This window comes from Coregonus clupeaformis, chromosome 19, assembly GCF_020615455.1.
Source record: "Coregonus clupeaformis isolate EN_2021a chromosome 19, ASM2061545v1, whole genome shotgun sequence".
Taxonomy (NCBI): domain Eukaryota; kingdom Metazoa; phylum Chordata; class Actinopteri; order Salmoniformes; family Salmonidae; genus Coregonus; species Coregonus clupeaformis.
This window is the reverse complement of record NC_059210.1, coordinates 32765208-32786696: the sequence shown is the minus strand read 5'-3', so window position 1 is coordinate 32786696 and position 21489 is coordinate 32765208. Positions and strand designations below refer to the sequence as shown.

Below are 21489 nucleotides of genomic sequence, written 5' to 3'. Positions count from 1 at the left end.
GGCGGAGAATAGGTGGTTGTCACGCCCGGAGCCGGATCCGCCTCCGAGGCGGAATACCCACCCGGCCCCCGGCCCCTACCCTGTTAAATAAGGTTGTGCGGTCGGAGTCCGCATCTTTGGGGGGGGGGGGGGTACTGTCACGCCCTGACTCAGGGGACTCTTATTTGTTGAGTCAGGGTGTGATTTTCTATGTGGTGTATATCTATGTTTATGTTCTAGTATGTGTAGATCTATGTTGGCCGGTGTGGTTCCCAATCAGAGGCAGCTGTCACTCATTGTCTCTGATTGGGGATCATACTTAGGCAGCCTATTGGCACTCGTTAAGTTGTGGGATCTTGTTCCGTGTGAGGTTTGTTTTGTGTTACCTTTGGACGTCACGTTTCGTTGGTTTATTGTTTTGTCGTTGTTTATTAAGTTTAAAATAAACATGTATGCATATCACGCTGCGCCTTGGTCTGACCCGTCTATGAACGAACGTGACAGCTACTGACCTATTCAAAGCTTCCTCCGGCATCTCACCATACATCTGCCTGTAGTTATTGAACTCAACCTGCAGGATGTTTGTTTGTTGTGATTGAGTTGGGGGGAAACAGCTGCGGTCAAGGAACTGACAGATGGGTGAGTCTTGGTGGTGGCAAGGACACACCCAAGAAACACCCACATCAAACCACACCCCCAAGCCAACTCACATTTGGCTTCTGCCATGGCCACCAGTATTTCTAGAGGAGCAAGACAAAAAATGAGGCCAAATCAGCAGGTGCAGTTCCCCTTTAAGATATAAGAATTCTGGACAGGATGCATATACAGTTCAGTCAAAAGTTTGGACACACCTACTCATTCAAGGGTTTTTCTTCATTTTTACTATTTTCTACATTTTAGAATAATAGTGAAGACATCAAAACTATGAAATAACAATATGGAATCATGTAGTAACCAAAAAAGTGTTAAACAAGTCAAAATATATTTTATATTTGAGATTCTTCAAATAGCCACCCTTTGCCTTTATGACAGCTTTGCACACTCTTGGCATTCTCTCAACCAGCTTCACCTGGAATGCTTTTTCAACAGTCTTGAAGGAGTTCCCACATATGCTGAGCACTTGTTGGCTGCTTTTCCTTCACTCTGCCGTCCGACTCATCCCAAACCATCTCAATTGGGTTGAGGTCGGGGGATTGTGGAGGCCAGGTCATCTGATGCAGCACTCCATCACTCTCCTTCTTGGTAAAATAGCCCTTACACAGCCTGGAGGTGTGTTGGGTCATTGTCCTGTTGAAAAACAAATGATAGTCCCACTAAGCCCAAACCAGATGGGATGGCGTATCACTGCAGAATGCTGTGGTAGCTATGCTGGTTAAGTGTGCCTTGAATTCTAAATAAATCACAGACAGTGTCACCAGCATAGCACCCCCACACCATAACACCTCCTCCTCCATGCTTTACAGTGGGAACTACACATGCGGAGATCATCCATTCACCCACACCGCGTCTCATAAAGACATGGCGGTTGGAACCAAAAATCTCAAATTTCAACCGGTCTAATGTCCATTGCTCGTGTTTCTTGGCCCAAACAGGTCTCTTCTTCTTATTGGTGTCCTTTAGTAGTGGTTTATTTGCAGCAATTCGATCATGAAGGCCTGATTCACACAGCCCCCTCTGAATAGCTGATGTTGAGATGTGTCTGTGACTTGAACTCTGTGAAGCATTTATTTGGGATGCAATTTCTGAGGCTGGTAACTCTAATGAACTTATCCTCTGCAGCAGAGGTAACTCTGGGTCTTCCATTCCTGTGGCGGTCCTCATAAGAGCCAGTTTCATCATAGCACTTGATGGTTTTTGCGACTGCACTTGAAGAAACTTTCAAAGTTCTTGAAATGTTCCGTATTGACTGACCTTCATGTCTTAAATTAATGATGGACTGTCATTTCTCTTTGCTTATTTGAGCTGTTCTTGCCATAATATGGACTTGGTATTTTACCACATAGGGCTATCTTCTGTATACTCCCCCCCCCCCCACCTTGTCACAACACAACTGATTGGCTAAATTCCACAAATTAACTTTTAAGAAGGCAAACCTGTTAATTGAAATGCATTCAAGGTGACTACCTCCTGAAGCTGGTTGAGAGAATGCCAAGAGTGTGCAAAGCTGTCATAAAGGCAAAGGGTGGCTATTTGAAGAATCTCAAATATAAAATATATTTTGATTTGTTTAACACTTTTTTGGTTACTACATGATTCCATATGTGTTATTTCATTGTTTTGATATCTTCACTATTATTCTACAATGTAAAAAATAGTAAAAATAAAGAAAAACCCTTGAATGAGTAGGTATGTCCAAACTTTTCACTGGTAGTGTTTGTTATGAATTTGCAGTCAGCAACTTTTTAATATGAATTGAGCAGGAAACAGTTGAGAGGACTACTCGTAAAGACTAACCACTACAAAGGACCTATTTAATATAACACACACCCTCCTTTACTGTGGTGAGTGTCCACTCGGTAGTATTTATGAACGTGGTAAGGCACCTTACCCAACAAGGGTTGAAACCTCAGTGGAATGCATGATTCATAGTCTTCCTGTAGTCTACATGGTTGCTATGACTTTATATGTAGCACTCAACACTTAACTCAGTATTGCATAATTTGATCACAAGATAAAGAATTAGAATTGCTTAAATAGCAGAAATCTGTCACACACACATGCACACACACATGCACACACACACACACACACACACACACACACACACACGCATGCACGTACACACACATTTTGACTTTTCTGAGAATGAGACACATTCAATATCCCTATTCTTGCCATTTGACAACCTCAATCAATAAGAGGAGCATCCCTAACACAACTTTCTCTCTCCATTACAGACCCAGTACATCTGCACCCAGCACATCTGTACTAATAAACACTTCCCCTTTCCCCATTGATAGCCATCAATGTATCTCTTAAGTTGAAGACAATGGAGGTTTTCCTACCAACTTTCCTTGAGACAATTTTTTGTGTTTGTGTCCAGATGTTAGTTTGTGTCCAGATGTTAGTGAAGATTAGAAGTGGAAAAAAGAGGGCAGAGTAACTGTGAGAAAAGAGAAAAGGATTGGGACTGAGAGACAGAGGCCACACAGAGATCATGTCATGTTCAAAACTGTAATGGCTCAGTGTTTTTAACAGGATGGGTGAATACTTTGTTACATAATCAACTCCGCTGTCAGCGAAAAGTACTCTGCTGACCAGAGTACTTAATAGTTAAACTGGTGCACTGGGTCCTGGTCCACTAGTTTTCTTAGAAGTTAGTTTTGTACCAGATACACAAAGGTATCTGGGTTTTTTCAATTTAAGACCCATGAATTGATATGCCGTAAGTTCAGTGTTTGTGTGGGCTTTGAAAGCACTGATTCTGAATGAATTACTTTTCCCTCTATATTGAGCTCATTGGAGAAAAAAACAATACTTCAATTTAGAGCCTTTAAAACAAAACCAATAACTACATCTCCTCTTGAGATACAGTAGATGTGTAGGTGACAGATAAGCAGCCTTTACACAGTTCTCTCATTGCTCGTTGCAGTTCTCAGGCCTGAATCTAAACAACAGAGAACATCTTAGCCTTGGAGGGCCCAGAGGCCCAGGACAAACACTATAGAGGGGGGAGGTGTAGAGTCATAAACACTCCTCCATCCCGAGGTTGGCATGTCGTCAGGGGTCAATGCACACAGGACACAGAGGCTAAGTAAAACAATCAACCACCAGTAACTGACTGGTGTCAAATACTGGTCACCAACTCTCCACACTCTAACCATACATATCACTTCTTGGTCGAATACACAGTTAAGCAGATGTTATAGCGGGTGCAGTGAAATGCTTGAGTAGCCAACTCCTCAACAATGCAGTAGAATGTCAAACAAAAAGTCATAAAAAAAATAAGTCAAGAAAAAAGGAAAATAAATGAATGAATCCAAATTATAGTCCAAATAACACTATAACAATAATCCAAATAACAATCTGTGCGTGTGTGCATGGGAGGAATGTACATAAAGATATACCTTGAATGATATGCACAACAATAGATATACTAGAGTGAGCTCCGTCGAGTATACAGTATATTCCGTCGAGTATACAGTATATAATACACAGTGTATCTAAGCAGTATACAGTATATATATGTGAAGTGAACAGTGTTCAATGTCTCTATATACAGTGCATTCGGGAAGTATTCAGACCCCTTTACTTTTTCCACATTTTGTTATGTTACAGCCTTATTCTAAAATGAATTACATTTTAACAAATCCTCACCAGTCTACACACAATACCCCATAATGACACAGTGAAAAGTGAAGGGGTCTGAATACTTTCCGAATGCACTGTACATGGGACATCAGCGAAGATGGAGTGTGTGTGAGTGTGTATATACAGCTGTGGAAAAAATTAAGAGACCACTGCACATTTTTCTTAAATCAGCATCTCTACATGTATGACAGCCATTCCATTCCACTGTCTGTTGAATTCCAACACAGGCACACCTCATTCTACTGAATTAGGTACTGATTAGGTGATCACCTGAACCAAATCTTATTTAATGAGGAAAAGTATAAAAAACACTGCTGTGGTCATCACTATCCTCTTGCAATAGGACCAGCTGGATTGTAAAAACAGTGCTAATAGTATCTCAAAAGTAATATTAATCAAAAAATAACTATTGACCATGCCAAAAGTTTTGAGTGAGGAAAAGAAGGGTTAAATTCTGGCTTTACTGGCAGAGAGATACAGTGAGCGTCAGGTTGCTTCCATCCTTAAAATTTCAAAGACCGCGGTTCATAAGAACAAGGTCACGCAGCAGACATTGGGGACAACAAAGCTACAGACCGGCAGAGGGCGAAAATGACTCTCTACTGACCGGGATGACCACCAACTCATTTGAATTTTACTCAACAACTGTAGGATGACATCAAGTGACCTACAAAAAGAATGGCAAACGGCAGCTGGGGTGAAGTGCACGACGAGGACGGTTCGAAACAGGCTCCTAGGGGCAGGGCTGAAGTCGTGCAAAGCTAGAAAAAAGCCCTTCATCAATGAGAAGCAAAGAAGAGCCAGGCTGAGGTTTGCAAAAGACCATTAGGATTGGACCGTAGAGGACTGGAGTAAGGTCATCTTCTCTGATGAGTCCAATTTTCAGCTTTGCCCAACACCTGGTCGTCTAATGGTTAGACGGAGACCTGGAGAGGCCTACAAGCCACAGCGTCTCGCACCCACTGTGAAATTTGGTGGAGGATCGGTGATGATCTGGGGGTGCTTCAGCAAGGCTGGAATCGGGCAGATTTGTCTTTGTGAAGGACGCATGAATCAAGTCACGTACAAGGTTATCCTGGAAGAAAACTTGCTTCCTTTTGCTCTGACATTGTTCCCCAACTCTGAGGATTGGTTTTTCCAGCAGGACAATGCGTCATGCCACACAGCCAGGTCAATCAAGGTGTGGATGGAGGACCACCAGATCAAGACCCTGTAATGGCCAGCCCAATCTCCAGACCTGAACCCCATTGAAAACTTCTGGAATGTGATCAAGATGAAGATGGATGGTCACAAGCCATCAAACAAAGCCGAGCTGCTTTAATTTTTGCGCCAGGAGTGGCATAAGGTCACCCAACATCAATGTGAAAGACTGGTTGAGAGCATGCCAAGACGCATGAAATCAGGGTTATTCCACCAAATATTGATTTCTGAACTCTTCCTAAGTTAAAACATTAGTATTGTGTTGTTTAAAAATAAACATTTACTTATTTTCTTTGCATTATTCGAGGTCTGACAACACTGCATCTTTTTTGTTATTTTGACCAGTTGACATTTTCTGCAAATAAATGCTCTAAATGACAATATTTTTATTTGGAATTTGGGAGAAATGTTGTCAGTAGTTTATAGAATAAAACCAAACAAATATTTTTACCCAAACACATACCCATAAATAGTAAAACCAGAGAAACTGTGTCACAAAAGTTGAGAGATGGGTCGGACCAAGGTGCAGCGTGAAAAGCGTACATGTTTATTAACTAAATAAACATTCAACAAAACAAGAAACAACGTAACGTGAAGTCCAAAGGGCTATACACATACCAGCCTAACAGGAACAAGATCCCACAATACACAGTAGGCAATGGGCTACCTAAGTATGATCCCCAATCAGAGACAATGAGCGACAGCTGCCTCTGATTGGGAATCATACCCGGCCAGACATAGAAATAGAGAACCTAAACATAGAAATTCTAACATAGATACTCACGCCCTGACCAAACCAACTAAAGACAACTGGCCTCTCAAGGCCAGGGCGTGACAAACTGATAATTTTGCAGTGGTCTCTTAATTCTTTCCAGAGCTGTATATGTGTGTGTTTGTGAGTGGAGGTGTATGTCAGTCAAATGTATTTATAAAGCCCTTTTTACAGCAGATGTCACAAAGTGCTTACACAGAAACCCAGCCTAAAACCCCAAAGAGCAAGCAATGCAGATGTAGAAGCACGATGGCTAGGAAAAACTCCCTAGAAAGGCAGAAACCTAGGAAGAAACCTAGAAAGGAACCAGGCTTTGAGCACCTGACATGGTCCTATGTGTGTGTGCGAGAGACTACGTGTGTGTGGGTGTGAGCTTGTGTGGGTGTATGTTTGCAAAAAGGTGTCTACGGTGCAGGTCAGAGTACAGGGCACATAGAGAGCTAGTGATGGTTGTTCAACAGACAGTAGCAGAGTGAACAATACATGGCTCGGGTGGCTGAGGTCCCTAATGATCTTCCTGGCCTGCCAAATTTCTTCAGCCGCCTGAGGTTGAAGAGGAGCTGTTGTGCCTTCTTCACCACAGTCTCGATGTGATGGGACCATGTCAGGTCCTCAGTGATGTGCATGCCGAGCAACTTGAAGCTTTTGGCCCTTCCCACTGCAGCCCTGTTGAAATGGATAGGGGCGTGCTCTCCCTTCTGTCTTCTGTAGTCCACAATCAGCTCCTTGGTTTTGTTGACGTTGAGGGAGAGATTATTGTCCTGGCACCACTCCGCTAGGGGCTCTACCCTCCTCGCTGTAGGCTGTGTCGTCGTTGTTGGTGATCAGGCCTACCACTGTCGTGTCGTTAGCAAACTTGATGATTGAATTGGAGTCGTGCATGGCCACGCAGTCGTGGGTGAACAGAATCGGCGTGGCCTACCCTCACCACCTGGGGTCGGCTCGTCAGGAAGTCCAGGACCCAGTTGCACATGGAGGAGTTCACACCCAGGGCCCTGAGCTTAGTGACGATCAAGGATGTAGTGCTGCTGGAGTGCGAGGGAGCAGCACTCCCCTCACTTTTTTCAATTTGAGAATACAGCTGGTAAAAATATTTCTGGACAATTATTTCTGAAGCCATCTGCTCTAATTCACTCACAAAACAGTTATTCAAGAAGATCTAAATGCATATTCCCATGAAACTGATTGAAATCAAATGATTGGCATGCAGACACAGTTTGGACATTTCACCGATAAAATGTGAAGAATGATCATTCACTATTGATGTTGATGATGGCCTATTTTGAAATTAGGTATGCCTAACTTGGTGTCTGAGGGTATTAAAATAAAATAAAATTATTGAGACAATATGTGTGGGCAGACGTTTCAATTGGAGGATGTATTTTATGCATATTCAATAATAATATTCAATAGGCTACATCTGTCGGTACAAACTTTGATAGAGAAATGTTTTGGCTGCTCCCACACCTAAAAGAATAGCACTACACCACTGGTGACGAGCTTGGAGGGCACTATCTAGCTTCCTATCCAGGGGCGATAGTTGACTTTTTTGGTCCCAGGCAAGTTACAGTGGGGAAAAAAATTATTTAGTCAGCCACCAATTGTGCAAGTTCTCCCACTTAAAAAGATGAGAGAGGCCTGTAATTTTCATCATAGGTACACGTCAACTATGACAGACAAATTGAGATTTTTTTTCTCCAGAAAATCACATTGTAGGATTTTTTATGAATTTATTTGCAAATTATGGTGGAAAATAAGTATTTGGTCACCTACAAACAAGCAAGATGTCTGGCTCTCACAGACCTGTAACTTCTTCTTTAAGAGGCTCCTCTGTCCTCCACTCGTTACCTGTATTAATGGCACCTGTTTGAACTTGTTATCAGTATAAAAGACACCTGTCCACAACCTCAAACAGTCACACTTCAAACTCCACTATGGCCAAGACCAAAGAGCTGTCAAAGGACACCAGAAACAAAATTGTAGACCTGCACCAGGCTGGGAAGACTGAATCTGCAATAGGTAAGCAGCTTGGTTTGAAGAAATCAACTGTGGGAGCAATTATTAGGAAATGGAAGACATACAAGACCACTGATAATCTCCCTCGATCTGGGGCTCCACGCAAGATCTCACCCCGTGGGGTCAAAATGATCACAAGAACGGTGAGCAAAAATCCCAGAACCACACGGGGGGACCTAGTGAATGACCTGCAGAGAGCTGGGACCAAAGTAACAAAGCCTACCATCAGTAACACACTACGCCGTCAGGGACTCAAATCCTGCAGTGCCAGACGTGTCCCCCTGCTTAAGCCAGTACATGTCCAGGCCCGTCTGAAGTTTGCTAGAGTGCATTTGGATGATCCAGAAGAGGATTGGGAGAATGTCATATGGTCAGATGAAACCAAAATAGAACTTTTTTGGTAAAAACTCAACTCGTCGTGTTTGGAGGACAAAGAATGCTGAGTTGCATCCAAAGAACACCATACCTACTGTGAAGCATGGGTGTGGAAACATCATGCTTTGGGGCTGTTTTTCTGCAAAGGGACCAGGACGACTGATCCGTGTAAAGGAAAGAATGAATGGGGCCATGTATCGTGAGATTTTGAGTGAAAACCTCCTTCCATCAGCAAGGGCATTGAAGATGAAACGTGGCTGGGTCTTTCAGCATGACAATGATCCCAAACACACCGCCCGGGCAACGAAGGAGTGGCTTCGTAAGAAGCATTTCAATGTCCTGGAGTGGCCTAGCCAGTCTCCAGATCTCAACCCCATAGAAAATCTTTGGAGGGAGTTGAAAGTCTGTGTTGCCCAGCGACAGCCCCAAAACATCACTGCTCTAGAGGAGATCTTCATGGAGGAATGGGCCAAAATACCAGCAACAGTGTGTGAAAACCTTGTGAAGACTTACAGAAAACGTTTGACCTGTGTCATTGCCAACAAAGGGTATATAAGAAAGTATTGAGAAACTTGTGTTATTGACCAAATACTTATTTTCCACCATAATTTGCAAATAAATTCATAAAAAATCCTACAATGTGATTTTCTGGATTTTTTTTCTCATTTTGTCTGTCATAGTTGACGTGTACCTATGATGAAAATTACAGGCCTCTCTCATCTTTTAAAGTGGGAGAACTTGCACAATTGGGGGTTGACTAAATGCTTTTTTCCCCCACTGTATACACACACTGTTATCATTTGATCAAGGAATCAATAGGCTTGCAAAACAGAAAAAGTTCAAGGTATTGACTGGTTGCTGGCTGTAAGTAACCTAAAACAAACATTTCACAGCTGAACCACGGAATGATCCAGGAAATACTGTATTATATATTTGAACAAGGTAGAGGCGGGAGGCTGAACCTACAAGTAATGGTGCATAATACTTACTTCAGATACAGTTTTCATGGATACAACACAGATTCCCTTGGACACAGTACAGATTCCCTGGGTGAGAGCTTTCTTTCTGAATGTTAGTCTGTCCATGTGGGAGGTTGGAAGACAGGCTGTCACCCTTTCTCCTCCATGAAAGCCCTCCTAATATAGAGAAACCCTCACAAAAACTATTGGTTGTCTGGGCAACGAGAGTGCAACACCGAAAGTCGGGGGAGGTGTGAGGTGGACACTGTAAGTCCAGTTTCATCCACTGGGCGACTCCAACGGGAATGTCCCAGGCTGGCTTAGAACCACCCAATACCAATGAGCTAATGATTAAACAACAGGACCGTGGGACAGAAAAACAGTCACATTTTTCAGTTGCCACATAGTTAACACAGTTAAAAGGCCATAACAAAGTGTAGGGTGGCTTGGGGTTAAACGCCCCCCCTCCTTGAATTCTCACAGACATTATTTTTCAACACTTTCCCTGGATGCCACTAGTCTTGCTCAACTAAAAATGTAATCTGTCTCATCTCAACTTTTTAAGTCACTCCAACAAAATGATTTTGAGGTACGCTGATCTACTTTTTTTGTCATTTAGAAAAGTTATATATATAATCTAATGAAATTAGATCTATAAACTTGTTTTATATATATACCAGCAGGGGAGCCTAAAGATAAATATTCCACTTGGTTAGAGAGAAAAATTGTAATCAGTTAATAATAAAGTAGTACAATTTTAATTTAGTATGTTTGGGGCAAAAATGCAATTTCAATGTTGTTTGAGTTGCTTTGTGTATCACCAAATTTGCTTGAGATGATTTTACTGCAACACTGCTTACTACATCCAAGTTGCTTGACATAGGCGTTTCAAAGAGCTGTCTGTCAAGGTGAGTGGCGCAGTGGTCTAAGGCATCGCAGTGCTAGCTGTGCCACTAGAGATCCTGGTTCGAATCCAGGCTCTGTTGTAGCCGGCCGTGACTGGGAGACCCATGGGGCGGTGCACAATTGGCCCAGGGTAGGGGAGGGAATGGCTGGCAGGGATGTAGCTCAGTTGGTAGAGCATGGTGTTTGCAACGCCAGGGTTGTGGGTTCGATTCCCATGGGGGGCAAGTATATAAGATAAAAAAAGTATGTATGCACTCACTAACTATAAGTTGCTCTGGATAAGAGCATCTGCTAAATGATGTAAATGTAATGAATATAAGCTTCCTGCCCACTCAGCCTGTCTTTTCAAACTTCCTGATAGTTAGCCATGAGAGAAAAAGTACTTTTCAGAATGACTGTTCAGGACCTTTAATTAAAATAAATTACCTAGACTAGCTTTTAAGAGTAAATTACTAAAAAATGCAAAAATAAAAAGTATAAAATTGATTTTAACACACTAATCTTCAGGGGCATTTTGCCCCATAGAGGGGGGCAAAACATTTACATTTACATTTACATCATTTAGCAGACGCTCTTATCCAGAGCAACTTACAAATTGAATAACGAAAAAGAAAATAATTCTGCCCACTTATTTCCGTTCAAAATGTGTTTGCCTAAGGATAGCCAGTATGTCGTATCTAAATCAGACATTTCCCTTAAGGGGGGCGTTTTTCCCCAAGTTACCCTACTACTGTAGGCTACTGTGTTGAGGCAGTGGAGTTTGATGTCATGTCTAAATAGCAAAGAATCCCTTTCAATTATTGATATTTAACCATTAATTCGTGAAGAATACAACTTATAAATGCCTCATGAGCATTTTATCCCTATCATAACCCCAAATATGGTTTTATTACTTCATTGTTTACAAACAACAAACAAACAATGTATAGACTGTCAGTCCTTGCAGCTAGACTAGAGCACCACTGTCCATGAATCCCACCAAGGTAACATTTGTTTTATATTGGATATTCGGTGGATATTCTGTTTTCTCTCGTCAATAGCTATTGAACCAAGTATGCCATCACTATGAAAAGTATATATTCTGAATCAGGGGAGAAAAATCCACACTTTTTTATCCAATATAAAACTAAAACAATATAAAATACCCAATATAAATCAAATTTTAACATTTCAGAATTTCAATCTTCAATAGCTCTTAAACAAAGCGTGCGATGACTATCAAAAGTATACAGTATATTCTAAATCATGGGAGAAAATCCACACCTTTTTTTTATTAAATATAAAACTAAAACAATATAAAATATCCAATATAAAACAAATTTTACCTCGGTATGAATCCCCAGCTGTCTACTAACACAACTGGTAATGTACTGTATGGCACTCGACACATGATGTTAACATTGACATCGTGCGCTTAATTTTAGGAGCGCGTCAAAGAAATATCAAACGCCAGTGGAAAAAGCATGACTTTCTTACCTTTATTATAGTTCCAAATGTAAGCAGAAAGACAACAACGACGAGCATGAAACACAGAGGCAAGTTGAGTCTTTCAAGTTCAAACTCCCATGCAAGTAGTACAGCAGCACTCTCCTCGAATGTCAATGTTGGCTCTAGTGTTCCCACCTCTTTGCTGAGGCGCGTAAATTACACTGTCTACCCCTGTCGCGCTTGTTTTACGGACAGTTCAGGAGTGACCTGCCCAGATAAAATGCAACTGTTTTTTGTCTTTGATACTGTCCAGATACGGTGCACAGGTAAGACTTTGTGTAATGCTATCCAATTTGTTGACACAATACTAAACCCTGTTTTTGCATTATGTCCATTGTGTGACTGCACCACACACATAAAAAAAGGGTTATGCTATGCCTAACTTGTGCCAACAAGATTCAGAGGAACAACATTTCCATATAGGCAAGCAACACATGTCCCGCTGAGTGGAACATTCAGAATGTATTTTTCACTAAGTATTAATTTGACTCTGTGTCACCAGGGAAGGGTAACCTAACGCATAACCTATCTGACCTGGTTGGACCTCATTGAACAGACACGTGTAATAAGCTGAAATAACTAGGTTATGGCAACTGGTTTATAACTACTGAATTAGCACAGCAGTGATGTGGGAAAATCTGATTTCATGTTGTTGTTTCTTAGTAGGATGTTGGATATTGAGTGCAGGATTGCAAATGCCTGTAAAACCTTACTGCTTATACTGTAAGTCATCAGCCCTTGGATTTGATCTGCCTTTGCTCTTTAGTCAAGCAGTTTCACCAGTCCACACTTCCTGTTAGCTCTAACACTCACGGTAGTGCTTTCTCCCCTATCATGACCCCCAGCATGCACATCTGCCTGGCCCTTGGAGCTCATGGCCGGCCCACAGCCACGGGAAGTAGGGGTGCTGAGGATGCTGCAGTACCCCCGATAAATCACAATAAAAAATAAAAAAATCCATCTGAGTCCATCTGCATCACCTCTTTATGTTTCCATCATCTGTCTTTCACCCCTCCCCACTGGGCACACACTGGTTGAATCAATGTTGTTTCCACGTCATTTCAATGAAATTACGTTGAATCAACGTGGAATAGACGTTGAATTGACCAGTGGATCCTTCCATATTTTCCTCTGTTTTTCATTTCATTCTGCCACTGATCTGCTGTGAAAGAATGATGCCCATCACATGGACAGCTGCAGGAAAACACTCACATCTATTTCCATTATGCTCAACTTTAGGATGGCTCATCATTTTGCCCATTAGTTTAACCTTTCTTATATAGTCATAACTAGAGCAGTCTTTTGATAAGTCTGACAAAGTAAAGTGGCAAGTTATTGTATGAACAAATTATACGATAAATGCTGTTGGCACATTTTGTTTAGTGTCCCGAATAATGATAAGCTGTTTTTATAGGATGACAAATGATCAATGAGAGTCTTGCAGTCAGTTTATTGAGTTAAGAAATGCCCAGCAATTGAATCAGAATGAAAAATGAGATTACAGACTACAGACTCCCCTTTAAGAAGACAAAACATTATTCAGTCATACTAAGAGATTTTTTCAAAGAACTCAGAAGTCTAAGTCTATTGGTCCCAGAGACTGGACCATTGGCCTGGAACATCACCATGGGATACCATTCCCTTCCCAGTCCAGAAGGCTGCCATTGTGCTTCTCTGTGAGGGTTGACATCACATGCAGCATGCCTTTGGCACTGTCCTCAGTCTTCACCGGTGCCTGTCGAACAGAAACACAGACAAACAGTTATAGATCTGTGCCAGTCTGCTATGACTCTAGTCCTACCTTGTTCTACACTTATAAACAAATATATAATTATCATATGAGTTTTGCTACTTCAGAGTAATGTGCAGTGCATTATGCAAAATGGCATTGTGGACTTTTAAGCTTAATCTTTTTAATTTACAGATACATGCAAAAATCACGTATCCTGTTACTCACATGTGGGCCTCCCATGTCAGTTTTCACCCAGCCAGGGTGGATGGCCATGACCAGAATCCCATCCCTCTTGAAGTCCTCTGCCAGGCAGCGTGTCAGCATGTTCAGCGCTGCCTAGTGGAGAATAGGACAACAGAACTCATGTTATCCACATCTTCGTTATTCAGCATGGAATCAATAGAAACTGTTCCACTATCAGCCAGAAGAGTATTAAGAATCATATTAGACGTAGGCCTACTGATGGTGGCATACCTTGCTGGCTCTGTAAGGATACATAGGGGCCATGGAGAATGTCTCAGGACACTTCTCAACTGAGGACAGCAGAGTGGAGATGTTGATGATGGCTGCCCTGCTACAGGACATCCCTGTTGTCGCAGGACCTGATTGGTCAGCTGCCTTCTGCAGGTATGACCTGAACTCCTGCAAGAAAGGACACATAAAGAAGTCATTTTCTTAATCTTAGTGTCAATACATCAAAGATCTGGTAACTTTTTCATACACCTTTGCCCTTTAGGAATTTATCCTCTTTTTTTTGTAGCATGTATTTATTGAGAGATTTATAGAGAGCAGATAACTCAAAGTACACCATAACAAAATTCCTGAGAAGGGAGAATGTAAACAATGAAACAGTAAGACAAAAGCCTAGTCTTCTGAAGTACTTCATGTAATAGCGCATGTATCGACCTTAGCAATGAGCATGGGTCCCACTGCGTTGGTGACAAACAAATCCACCATCTCCTTCTTGCCCGTCACTGCCAGTGTGCCAGGGTGGTTATTCCCGTCGTTCACGACAGGGACATTAATGGCAGCGTTGTTAATGATTAAATTCAGGCTGCCGTCAATCAGTTTATCACCAACCACCCTGGAGGCCTCGGATATACTGAATGGGTCTGCAACATCTGTCAACACAACATTTTTGAAATTTAGAGGTTTAGGAAGGAACTATATCTCACTCAGCTCTTGTTGTCACCCTGTAAGAAATACATTTTTTGCAGAAAGTTATCTCTTGTGTTATCTCTGTGTATTTTTATGGCAGGTCACAATATGCAAACTACATTGTAGCAGAAACCCTTACCCAATCTCACAATAGTGACCAGTTGGGGATGCCGCTGTGCCAGCTCCTTCAGTGCCTTGAAGCAGGAGCAAATGTGTTGGGTCAGGGCAGGTTAAATTCTAGGATCCTGATTCACTCCGGCAATTTCCAGAGAGAATTAAGTGGATATACAAAGTCACGTGCTAATGAATCTTTCTAATACAAATACACAACATATAACTGAGAATTATAACAAATGTACAGTACTTAATAATGAGAGAATCTACGTATTCATCATATTTAACTCAAATATCTTGCTACATAAAACAGAAACCATGTTCAGTTTTCTATTGTTGCCAACCTCTACATACTCTATGTGCCATGCATTAGGCTTTGTAGCTCTCTGTTGCTCTGCTACTCTCTGTAAACTGGCCTTAGAGGCTGTGAACTACCTGAGCTCCATACAGATCTCGACACCCGGCAAAGATCTGGGCTGGAGGACTGGTGGACTCTGCCAGCTGACGGACTACCTCTAGACCGATTCCGCGGTTAGACCCTGTCACCAGAACACTGCCTCCTATCCTAGCCGCCATAGTCGCTGTCTGCCCAGTGAATGAACTTATCCCACACTGACACTGTCCTTATGATTATGCATAATGTATGTGCGAGGGAGGACAGTATTTAGAGTTCATAGTTAATCTTTACCTATGTTAATGTTTAATCTGCATGTGCTGCACCTTAGTACCAACGTCATCCCATTTCACCAATAACGCCCTGCACACTCACTATTCAGCAAGCATTTGGACAATACACTCTTTACGGCAAGACCAGTAGGAGACAAAAGACGGACAATTACCCAGAAAACCGTAGTTGTGAAATACATACAATATTTATTTTATACTGAACAAAAATATAAATGTAACATGTAAAGTTTTGGTCCCATGTTTCATGAGCTGAAATTAAAGATCCCAGAAATATTCCATACGCACAAAAAGCTTATTTCTCTCAAATTGTGTGCACAAATTTGTTTACATCCCTGTTAGTGAGCATTTCTCCTTTACCAAGATAATCCATCCACCTGACAGGTGTGCCATATCAAGAAGCTGATTAAACAGCATGATCATTACACAGGTGCACCTTGTGCTGGGGACAATAAAAGGCCACTCTAAAATGTGCAGTTTTGTCACACAACACAATGCCACAGATGTCTGAAGTTTTGAGAGAGCCTGCAATTGGCATGCTGACTGAAGGAATGTCCACCAGATTTGTTGCCAGATAATTTAATGTTCCTTTCTCTACTATAAGCTGCCTCCAACGTCATTTGAGAGAATTTGGCAGTAAGTCCAACCGGCCTCACAACAGCAGACCTCGTGTAACCATGCCAGCCCAAGAACTCCACATCCGGCTTCTTCACCTGCGGGAACATCTGAGACCAGCCACCCGGACAGCTGATGAAACTGAGGACTATTTATGTCTGTAATAAAGCCCTTTGGTGGGTAAAAACTCATTCTGATTGGCTGGGCCTGGCTCCCCAGTCGGTGGGCCTGGCTCTCAAGTGAGTAGGCCTATGCCCTCCCAGGCCCACCCATGGCTGCGCCCTGCCCAGTCATGTGAAATCCATAGATTAGGGCCTTGACTGATTTCCTTATATGAACTGTAACTCAGTAAAATTGTTGAAATTGTTGCATGTTGTGTTTATATTTTTGTTCAGTATAGTGTTTAAAAAAAGAAAATGCATTATCTCCACAAGGTGGCGTAAGTTACTCATAGTTCAGAGCAAAGGCAAACTACAGGTATGCTACCACTTGCAACATAATTTACAGTATATCACTAATGCATTGGATATGTGGTGGATAGGAAATGTGGTAGACTTATTATTATTATTAAAAGTAATCTGAAATCTACATTATTTCATTCTTCAATCACCTGGTATTTAAATGTTAAATTATATAAATATTTAAATTATGAACATTGAGACATACAGTAAATCAATTGATCTGGATTTGCATCTATTTTGACCAGTGGTTCTGGGACATTAAACATAGCAGAACTATGGGAAGCATGACACCTGATAAATACAATTGGTACGAAGAAGGGTCAGTAATATCTGCAAGACATGTTGCAGTCGTAATTAGATGACTTTTCCCTTTCACAATCTCTATCTCGCCATGAGGGATGGTGAGTGCTGATATCAGATAAGGAACTATCACATGACCTCATAACTTTATTGAGAAAAAAAAGTCCATTGTAAACACACGTACACCACACGCACACACAAACACATGTGCACACCAAGGTTTTTATAGTTTTGTGATTTAAAATTATTTTTAATTTTTATTCATTTTTAGATTTTTTTTTGAAATTCTGTTTAGTTTCAGTTGGTTTTCAGACTTATTTTTTATTTAGTTTCAGTTTGATAAAAACATTTCTATTTAGCTTGTATATTATTTAGTTTAAGTTTTAGTGTTTGGGACAGAAAGTAGCCTATGCGTGGGAGGCTAGGAGATATTTATGTGTTGTAAGCCTATAGTTGTTTTGGGGGGATGTCACTTGCCACTGGTTGGCAGTAAAACATAAGGTGATGGGCCAGGACCATAGACTTGGCTATAAATAACATCTCTGTATCTGTGTCATGATGGTGTCTGTGAGAGGATGGGCAGCGCCATTAAGGCCATCTCCATCTTTAAATAGTAAATGTTATTTTTCAGAAGTAAAATTCATTGGCTGATCCCTCCTGATGATCGGCTGTCACGTCTCCAACCGGGTCATCAGGTCATGCCAACCAGATCATCAGGAGGGATCAGCCAATGAAGCTGGAAGTCCCGCCCAGTTGACTTAATCAAAATGGTGAAAGTCCTCAATAGCGCTGCCCATGCTAACACAGGCTTTTGTCCACTAGAGGACTCCATACAACTCCATGGCCAGGACATGGTTAGGTTTAATTATAAATCAATCCTAATGTGACTTGGATTTAAAGGATAAGCGCCTAGACTGGTGCAAGAAATATGGTGGAAGAAAACTCTCTTGCCCATGTTTACACCAATCCAATGCTTTCTTTTTTTTACTTTAGTAGTACATGTAAGAAGAATCCAGTACCATTACCTTTATCTGACTGAAATAGAGAGGAAAAAACAACAAATGAAATCATGGCACATTTGACATGCTATGTTTATGTAATATTAAACATGTAACACTGACTAACCCCTTCAAATAGGGTTAATAAAAACTGCTGCAACAACAGCAAAAACAGTCTTCACAAATCTATTAGTTCACAGCCAGCTAGTTTGTGTGTGTGTGTTTCTGTTAAACTAAACAAGATTTTCTGGTTTATCTTCAAGAAGGCTGCATTCCAGAGAGGTGGTCATTCGGTTTCTCAAGCCTGATGACAGTTGTCCACAGACAGAGAATATTCTTTCCATGAACTCTTGGGATTCAGGGGAAGAAACAGTCATCCTTGCCTGTCAGAACTGGAGAGGTGACTCTGTAAACATGCCCCCCTTTTCCTCTTCCAGGTATTTCCGCAGCTCACACGGGGCAATGAATGCCCTGCCAGGTTGACCCTCCGGCTGGACAGTGACCTCAGACACAATCTTCGATGCGAGGAAGCTATATTTCTTAAGTACCGTGGTCGAGATGCTTGCTGGATTCATCGTGCTGGCATCTTTCTGGGGTCCTGCTTCTCCACAGCTGTACTTTCTGATTTGCTGAAGTACAAAAGACTCTCGCTTGGCACATTCCCACTGTGACTATTAAAACCTACCCTAACCAGAAACCGTGGATAGATGGCAGCGTTCGCGTGAAACTGAAAGCGCAAACCACTGCACTTAACCATGGCAGTTGACTAGGAATATGGCAAACAGTGTAGTTATTCACTCCACAAGGCAATCAAACAAGCAAAACGTCAGTATAGAAACAAAGTGGTGTCGCAATTCAACGGCTCAGACACGAGACGTATGTGGCAGGGTCTACAGACAATCACGGACTACAAAAGGATGTCACGATCGTTGGAGGAAGTGGACCAAGGCGCAGCGTGATAGGCGTACATCTTTAATGGAGTACTTAATACAATGCAACAAAACAACAAAACGATACGTGAAGTCCACGGTCAATAACACAAACCTACACAGAACAAGATCCCACAATACACTGTGGAAAACAGGCTGCCTAAGTATGGTTCCCAATCAGAGACAACAAGCAACAGCTGATACTCGTTGCCTCTGATTGAGAACCACCCCGGCCAACACAGAAACACATGAGCTAGATAACGAACCTAGAACACAAACACATAGAAACTACACACCCTGGCTCAACATAACAGAGTCCCAGAGCCAGGGCGTGACAGTACCCCACCCCAAAGGCGCGGACTGCGACCGCGCCTAAACATAAACCGAACAAGGGAGGGCCGGGTGGGCATTCCTCCTCGGAGGCGGTTCCGGCTCTGGGCTTGACCACCACCCTCCAACAATCCCCCCGTAGCGCCCCTGGTCCGGTCTGGCCCCGCTGGCTGGAGCTGGACTGGACATCGGTGGAGCGGATTGCTTAGGCTCCGATGTGGAGCAGCTGACCCAGGCACGGGCTGTGCCGGACTGACGACGCGCACCACAGGCTAGGTGCGGGGAGCAGGAACAGGCCGGACCGGGCTGACGACGCGCACCACAGGCTTGGTGCGAGGAGCAGGAACAGGCCGGGCCGGGCTGGCGACGCGCACCATTGGCTTGGTGCGGGGAGCAGGAACAGGCCGGGCCAGGCTGGCGACGCGCACCATTGGCTTGGTGCGGAGAGCAGGAACAGGCCGGGCCGGGCTGGCGACGCGCACCATTGGCTTGGTGCGGGAAGCAGGAACGGGCCGGGCCGGGCTGGCGACGCGCACCATTGGCTTGGTGCGGGGAGCAGGAACGGGCCGGGCCGGGCTGGCGACGCGCACCGTAGGCTTGGTGCGGGGAGCAGGAACAGGCCGGGCCGGGCTGGCGACGCACACCGTAGGCTTGGTGCGAGGGGCAGGAACAGGCCGGGCCAGCGACGCGCACCGTAGGCTTGGTGCGAGGGGCAGGAACAGGCCGGGCCGGGCTGGCGACGCGCACCGTAGGCTTGGTGCGAGGGGCAGGAACAGGCCGGGCCGGGCTGGCGACGCGCACCGTAGGCTTGGTGCGAAGGACAGGAACAGGTCGGGCCGGGCTGGCGACGCGCACCATTGTCTTGGTGCGAGGAGCAGGAACAGGCCGGGCCGGGCTGGCGACGCGCATCACAGGCTTGGTGCGAGGGACAGGAACAGGCCGGACCGCACTGGGAACACACACCACTGGCCTTACACGGGGATCAGGAACGGGCCGGACCGGACTGGCAACACACCTCAGTACCTCTCGCCGTGCCTCTACACTTTCCTTCCCTCTTCTCACCAATGGCTCCCGTAACCCGGTGGCCTTCTCTCCTCGTACACAAACTTGCCCCTTATCTGCCTCCAGCAGCCCCGTCGTCCATGCCATCTGCCCCCCCCCCTAAAACATTTTTGGGGGTGCCTCTCGCCTGTCCGACGACGGCCCGATTGGCGCCGCTGCTCCTCTCTCCGGCGCGCCTCCACCGTCTCCACCCACGGACGGCGATCCATCCCGGCCTGGATTTCCTCCCAAGTCCAGGACCCCTGCCCGTCCAATATCTGCTCCCACGTCCAGGCTGTCTGGTCCTAGGCACGCTGCTTGGTCCTGTATCGGTGGGATCTTCTGTCACGATCGTTGGAGGAAGTGGACCAAGGCACAGCGTGATAGGCGTACATCTTTAATGGAGTACTTAATACAATGCAACAAAACAACAAAACGATACGTGAAGTCTACGGTCAATAACACAAACCTACACAGAACAAGATCCCACAATACACTGTGGAAAACAGGCTGCCTAAGTATGGTTCCCAATCAGAGACAACAAGCAACAGCTGATACTCGTTGCCTCTGATTGAGAACCACCCCGGCCAACACAGAAACACATGAGCTAGATAACGAACCTAGAACACAAACACATAGAAACTACACACCCTGGCTCAACATAACAGAGTCCCAGAGCCAGGGCGTGACAAAGGAAAACCAGCCACGTCGCCGAGACCGATGTCTTGCTTCCGGACAAGCTAAACACCTTCTTCACCTGCTTTGAGGATAACACAGCGCCACCGACGCGTCCCGCTACCAAGGACTGTGGGCTCTCCTTCTCTGTGGCCGACGTGAGTAAAATGTTTAAACGTGTTAACCCTCGCAAGGCTGCCGGCCCAGACGGCATCTCTAGACGCGTCCTCAGAGCATGCGCAGACCAGCTGGCTGGTGTGTTTACGGGCATATTCAATCTCTCCCTATCCCAGTCTGCTGTCCCCACATGCTTCAAGATGGCCACCATTGTTCCTGTACCCAAGAAAGCAAAGGTAACTGAACTAAATGACTGTCGCCCCGTGGCACTCACCTCTGTCATCATGAAGTGCTTTGAGAGACTAGTCAAGGATCATATCACCTCTCTC

General features: G+C 43.8%; 2 protein-coding genes across 2 annotated transcripts in view; both read right to left on the bottom strand.

The window, feature by feature from the left end:
* Positions 1-12151, bottom strand: part of LOC121531870 (rho family-interacting cell polarization regulator 1) — a 137555-nt gene extending 125404 nt beyond the window's left edge. The window contains exon 1 of the mRNA XM_041837393.2: positions 11995-12151. The gene's annotated coding sequence lies outside the window, so the exon portion shown is untranslated. The remainder of the gene's footprint in view (positions 1-11994) is intronic.
* A 1285-nt stretch (positions 12152-13436) lies between these two features.
* On the bottom strand, positions 13437-15649 carry zgc:158868 (uncharacterized protein LOC791147 homolog). The gene is made up of 6 exons (XM_041836571.2): positions 15446-15649; positions 15036-15090; positions 14645-14859; positions 14213-14380; positions 13964-14074; positions 13437-13741 (listed from the first exon to the last, which is right to left on the bottom strand). The coding sequence occupies exons 1-6, from the start codon at positions 15584-15586 to the stop codon at positions 13628-13630; spliced, it is 804 nt and encodes a 267-aa protein (XP_041692505.1). The 5' UTR covers positions 15587-15649; the 3' UTR covers positions 13437-13627.
* Positions 15650-21489: the final 5840 nt, after the last annotated feature.

Coding starts and splice junctions, on each gene's coding strand:
- zgc:158868 (XM_041836571.2), bottom strand. CDS start 15,586: ATGGCGGCTAGGATAGGAGGCAGTGTTCTGGTGACAGGGTCTAACCGC. Junction 15,091..15,445: donor GAGATCTGTATGGAGCTCAG/GTAGTTCACAGC, acceptor TCCTGCTTCAAG/GCACTGAAGGAGCTGGCACA. Junction 13,742..13,963: donor CTGACATGGGAGGCCCACAT/GTGAGTAACAGG, acceptor TCTGTTCGACAG/GCACCGGTGAAGACTGAGGA.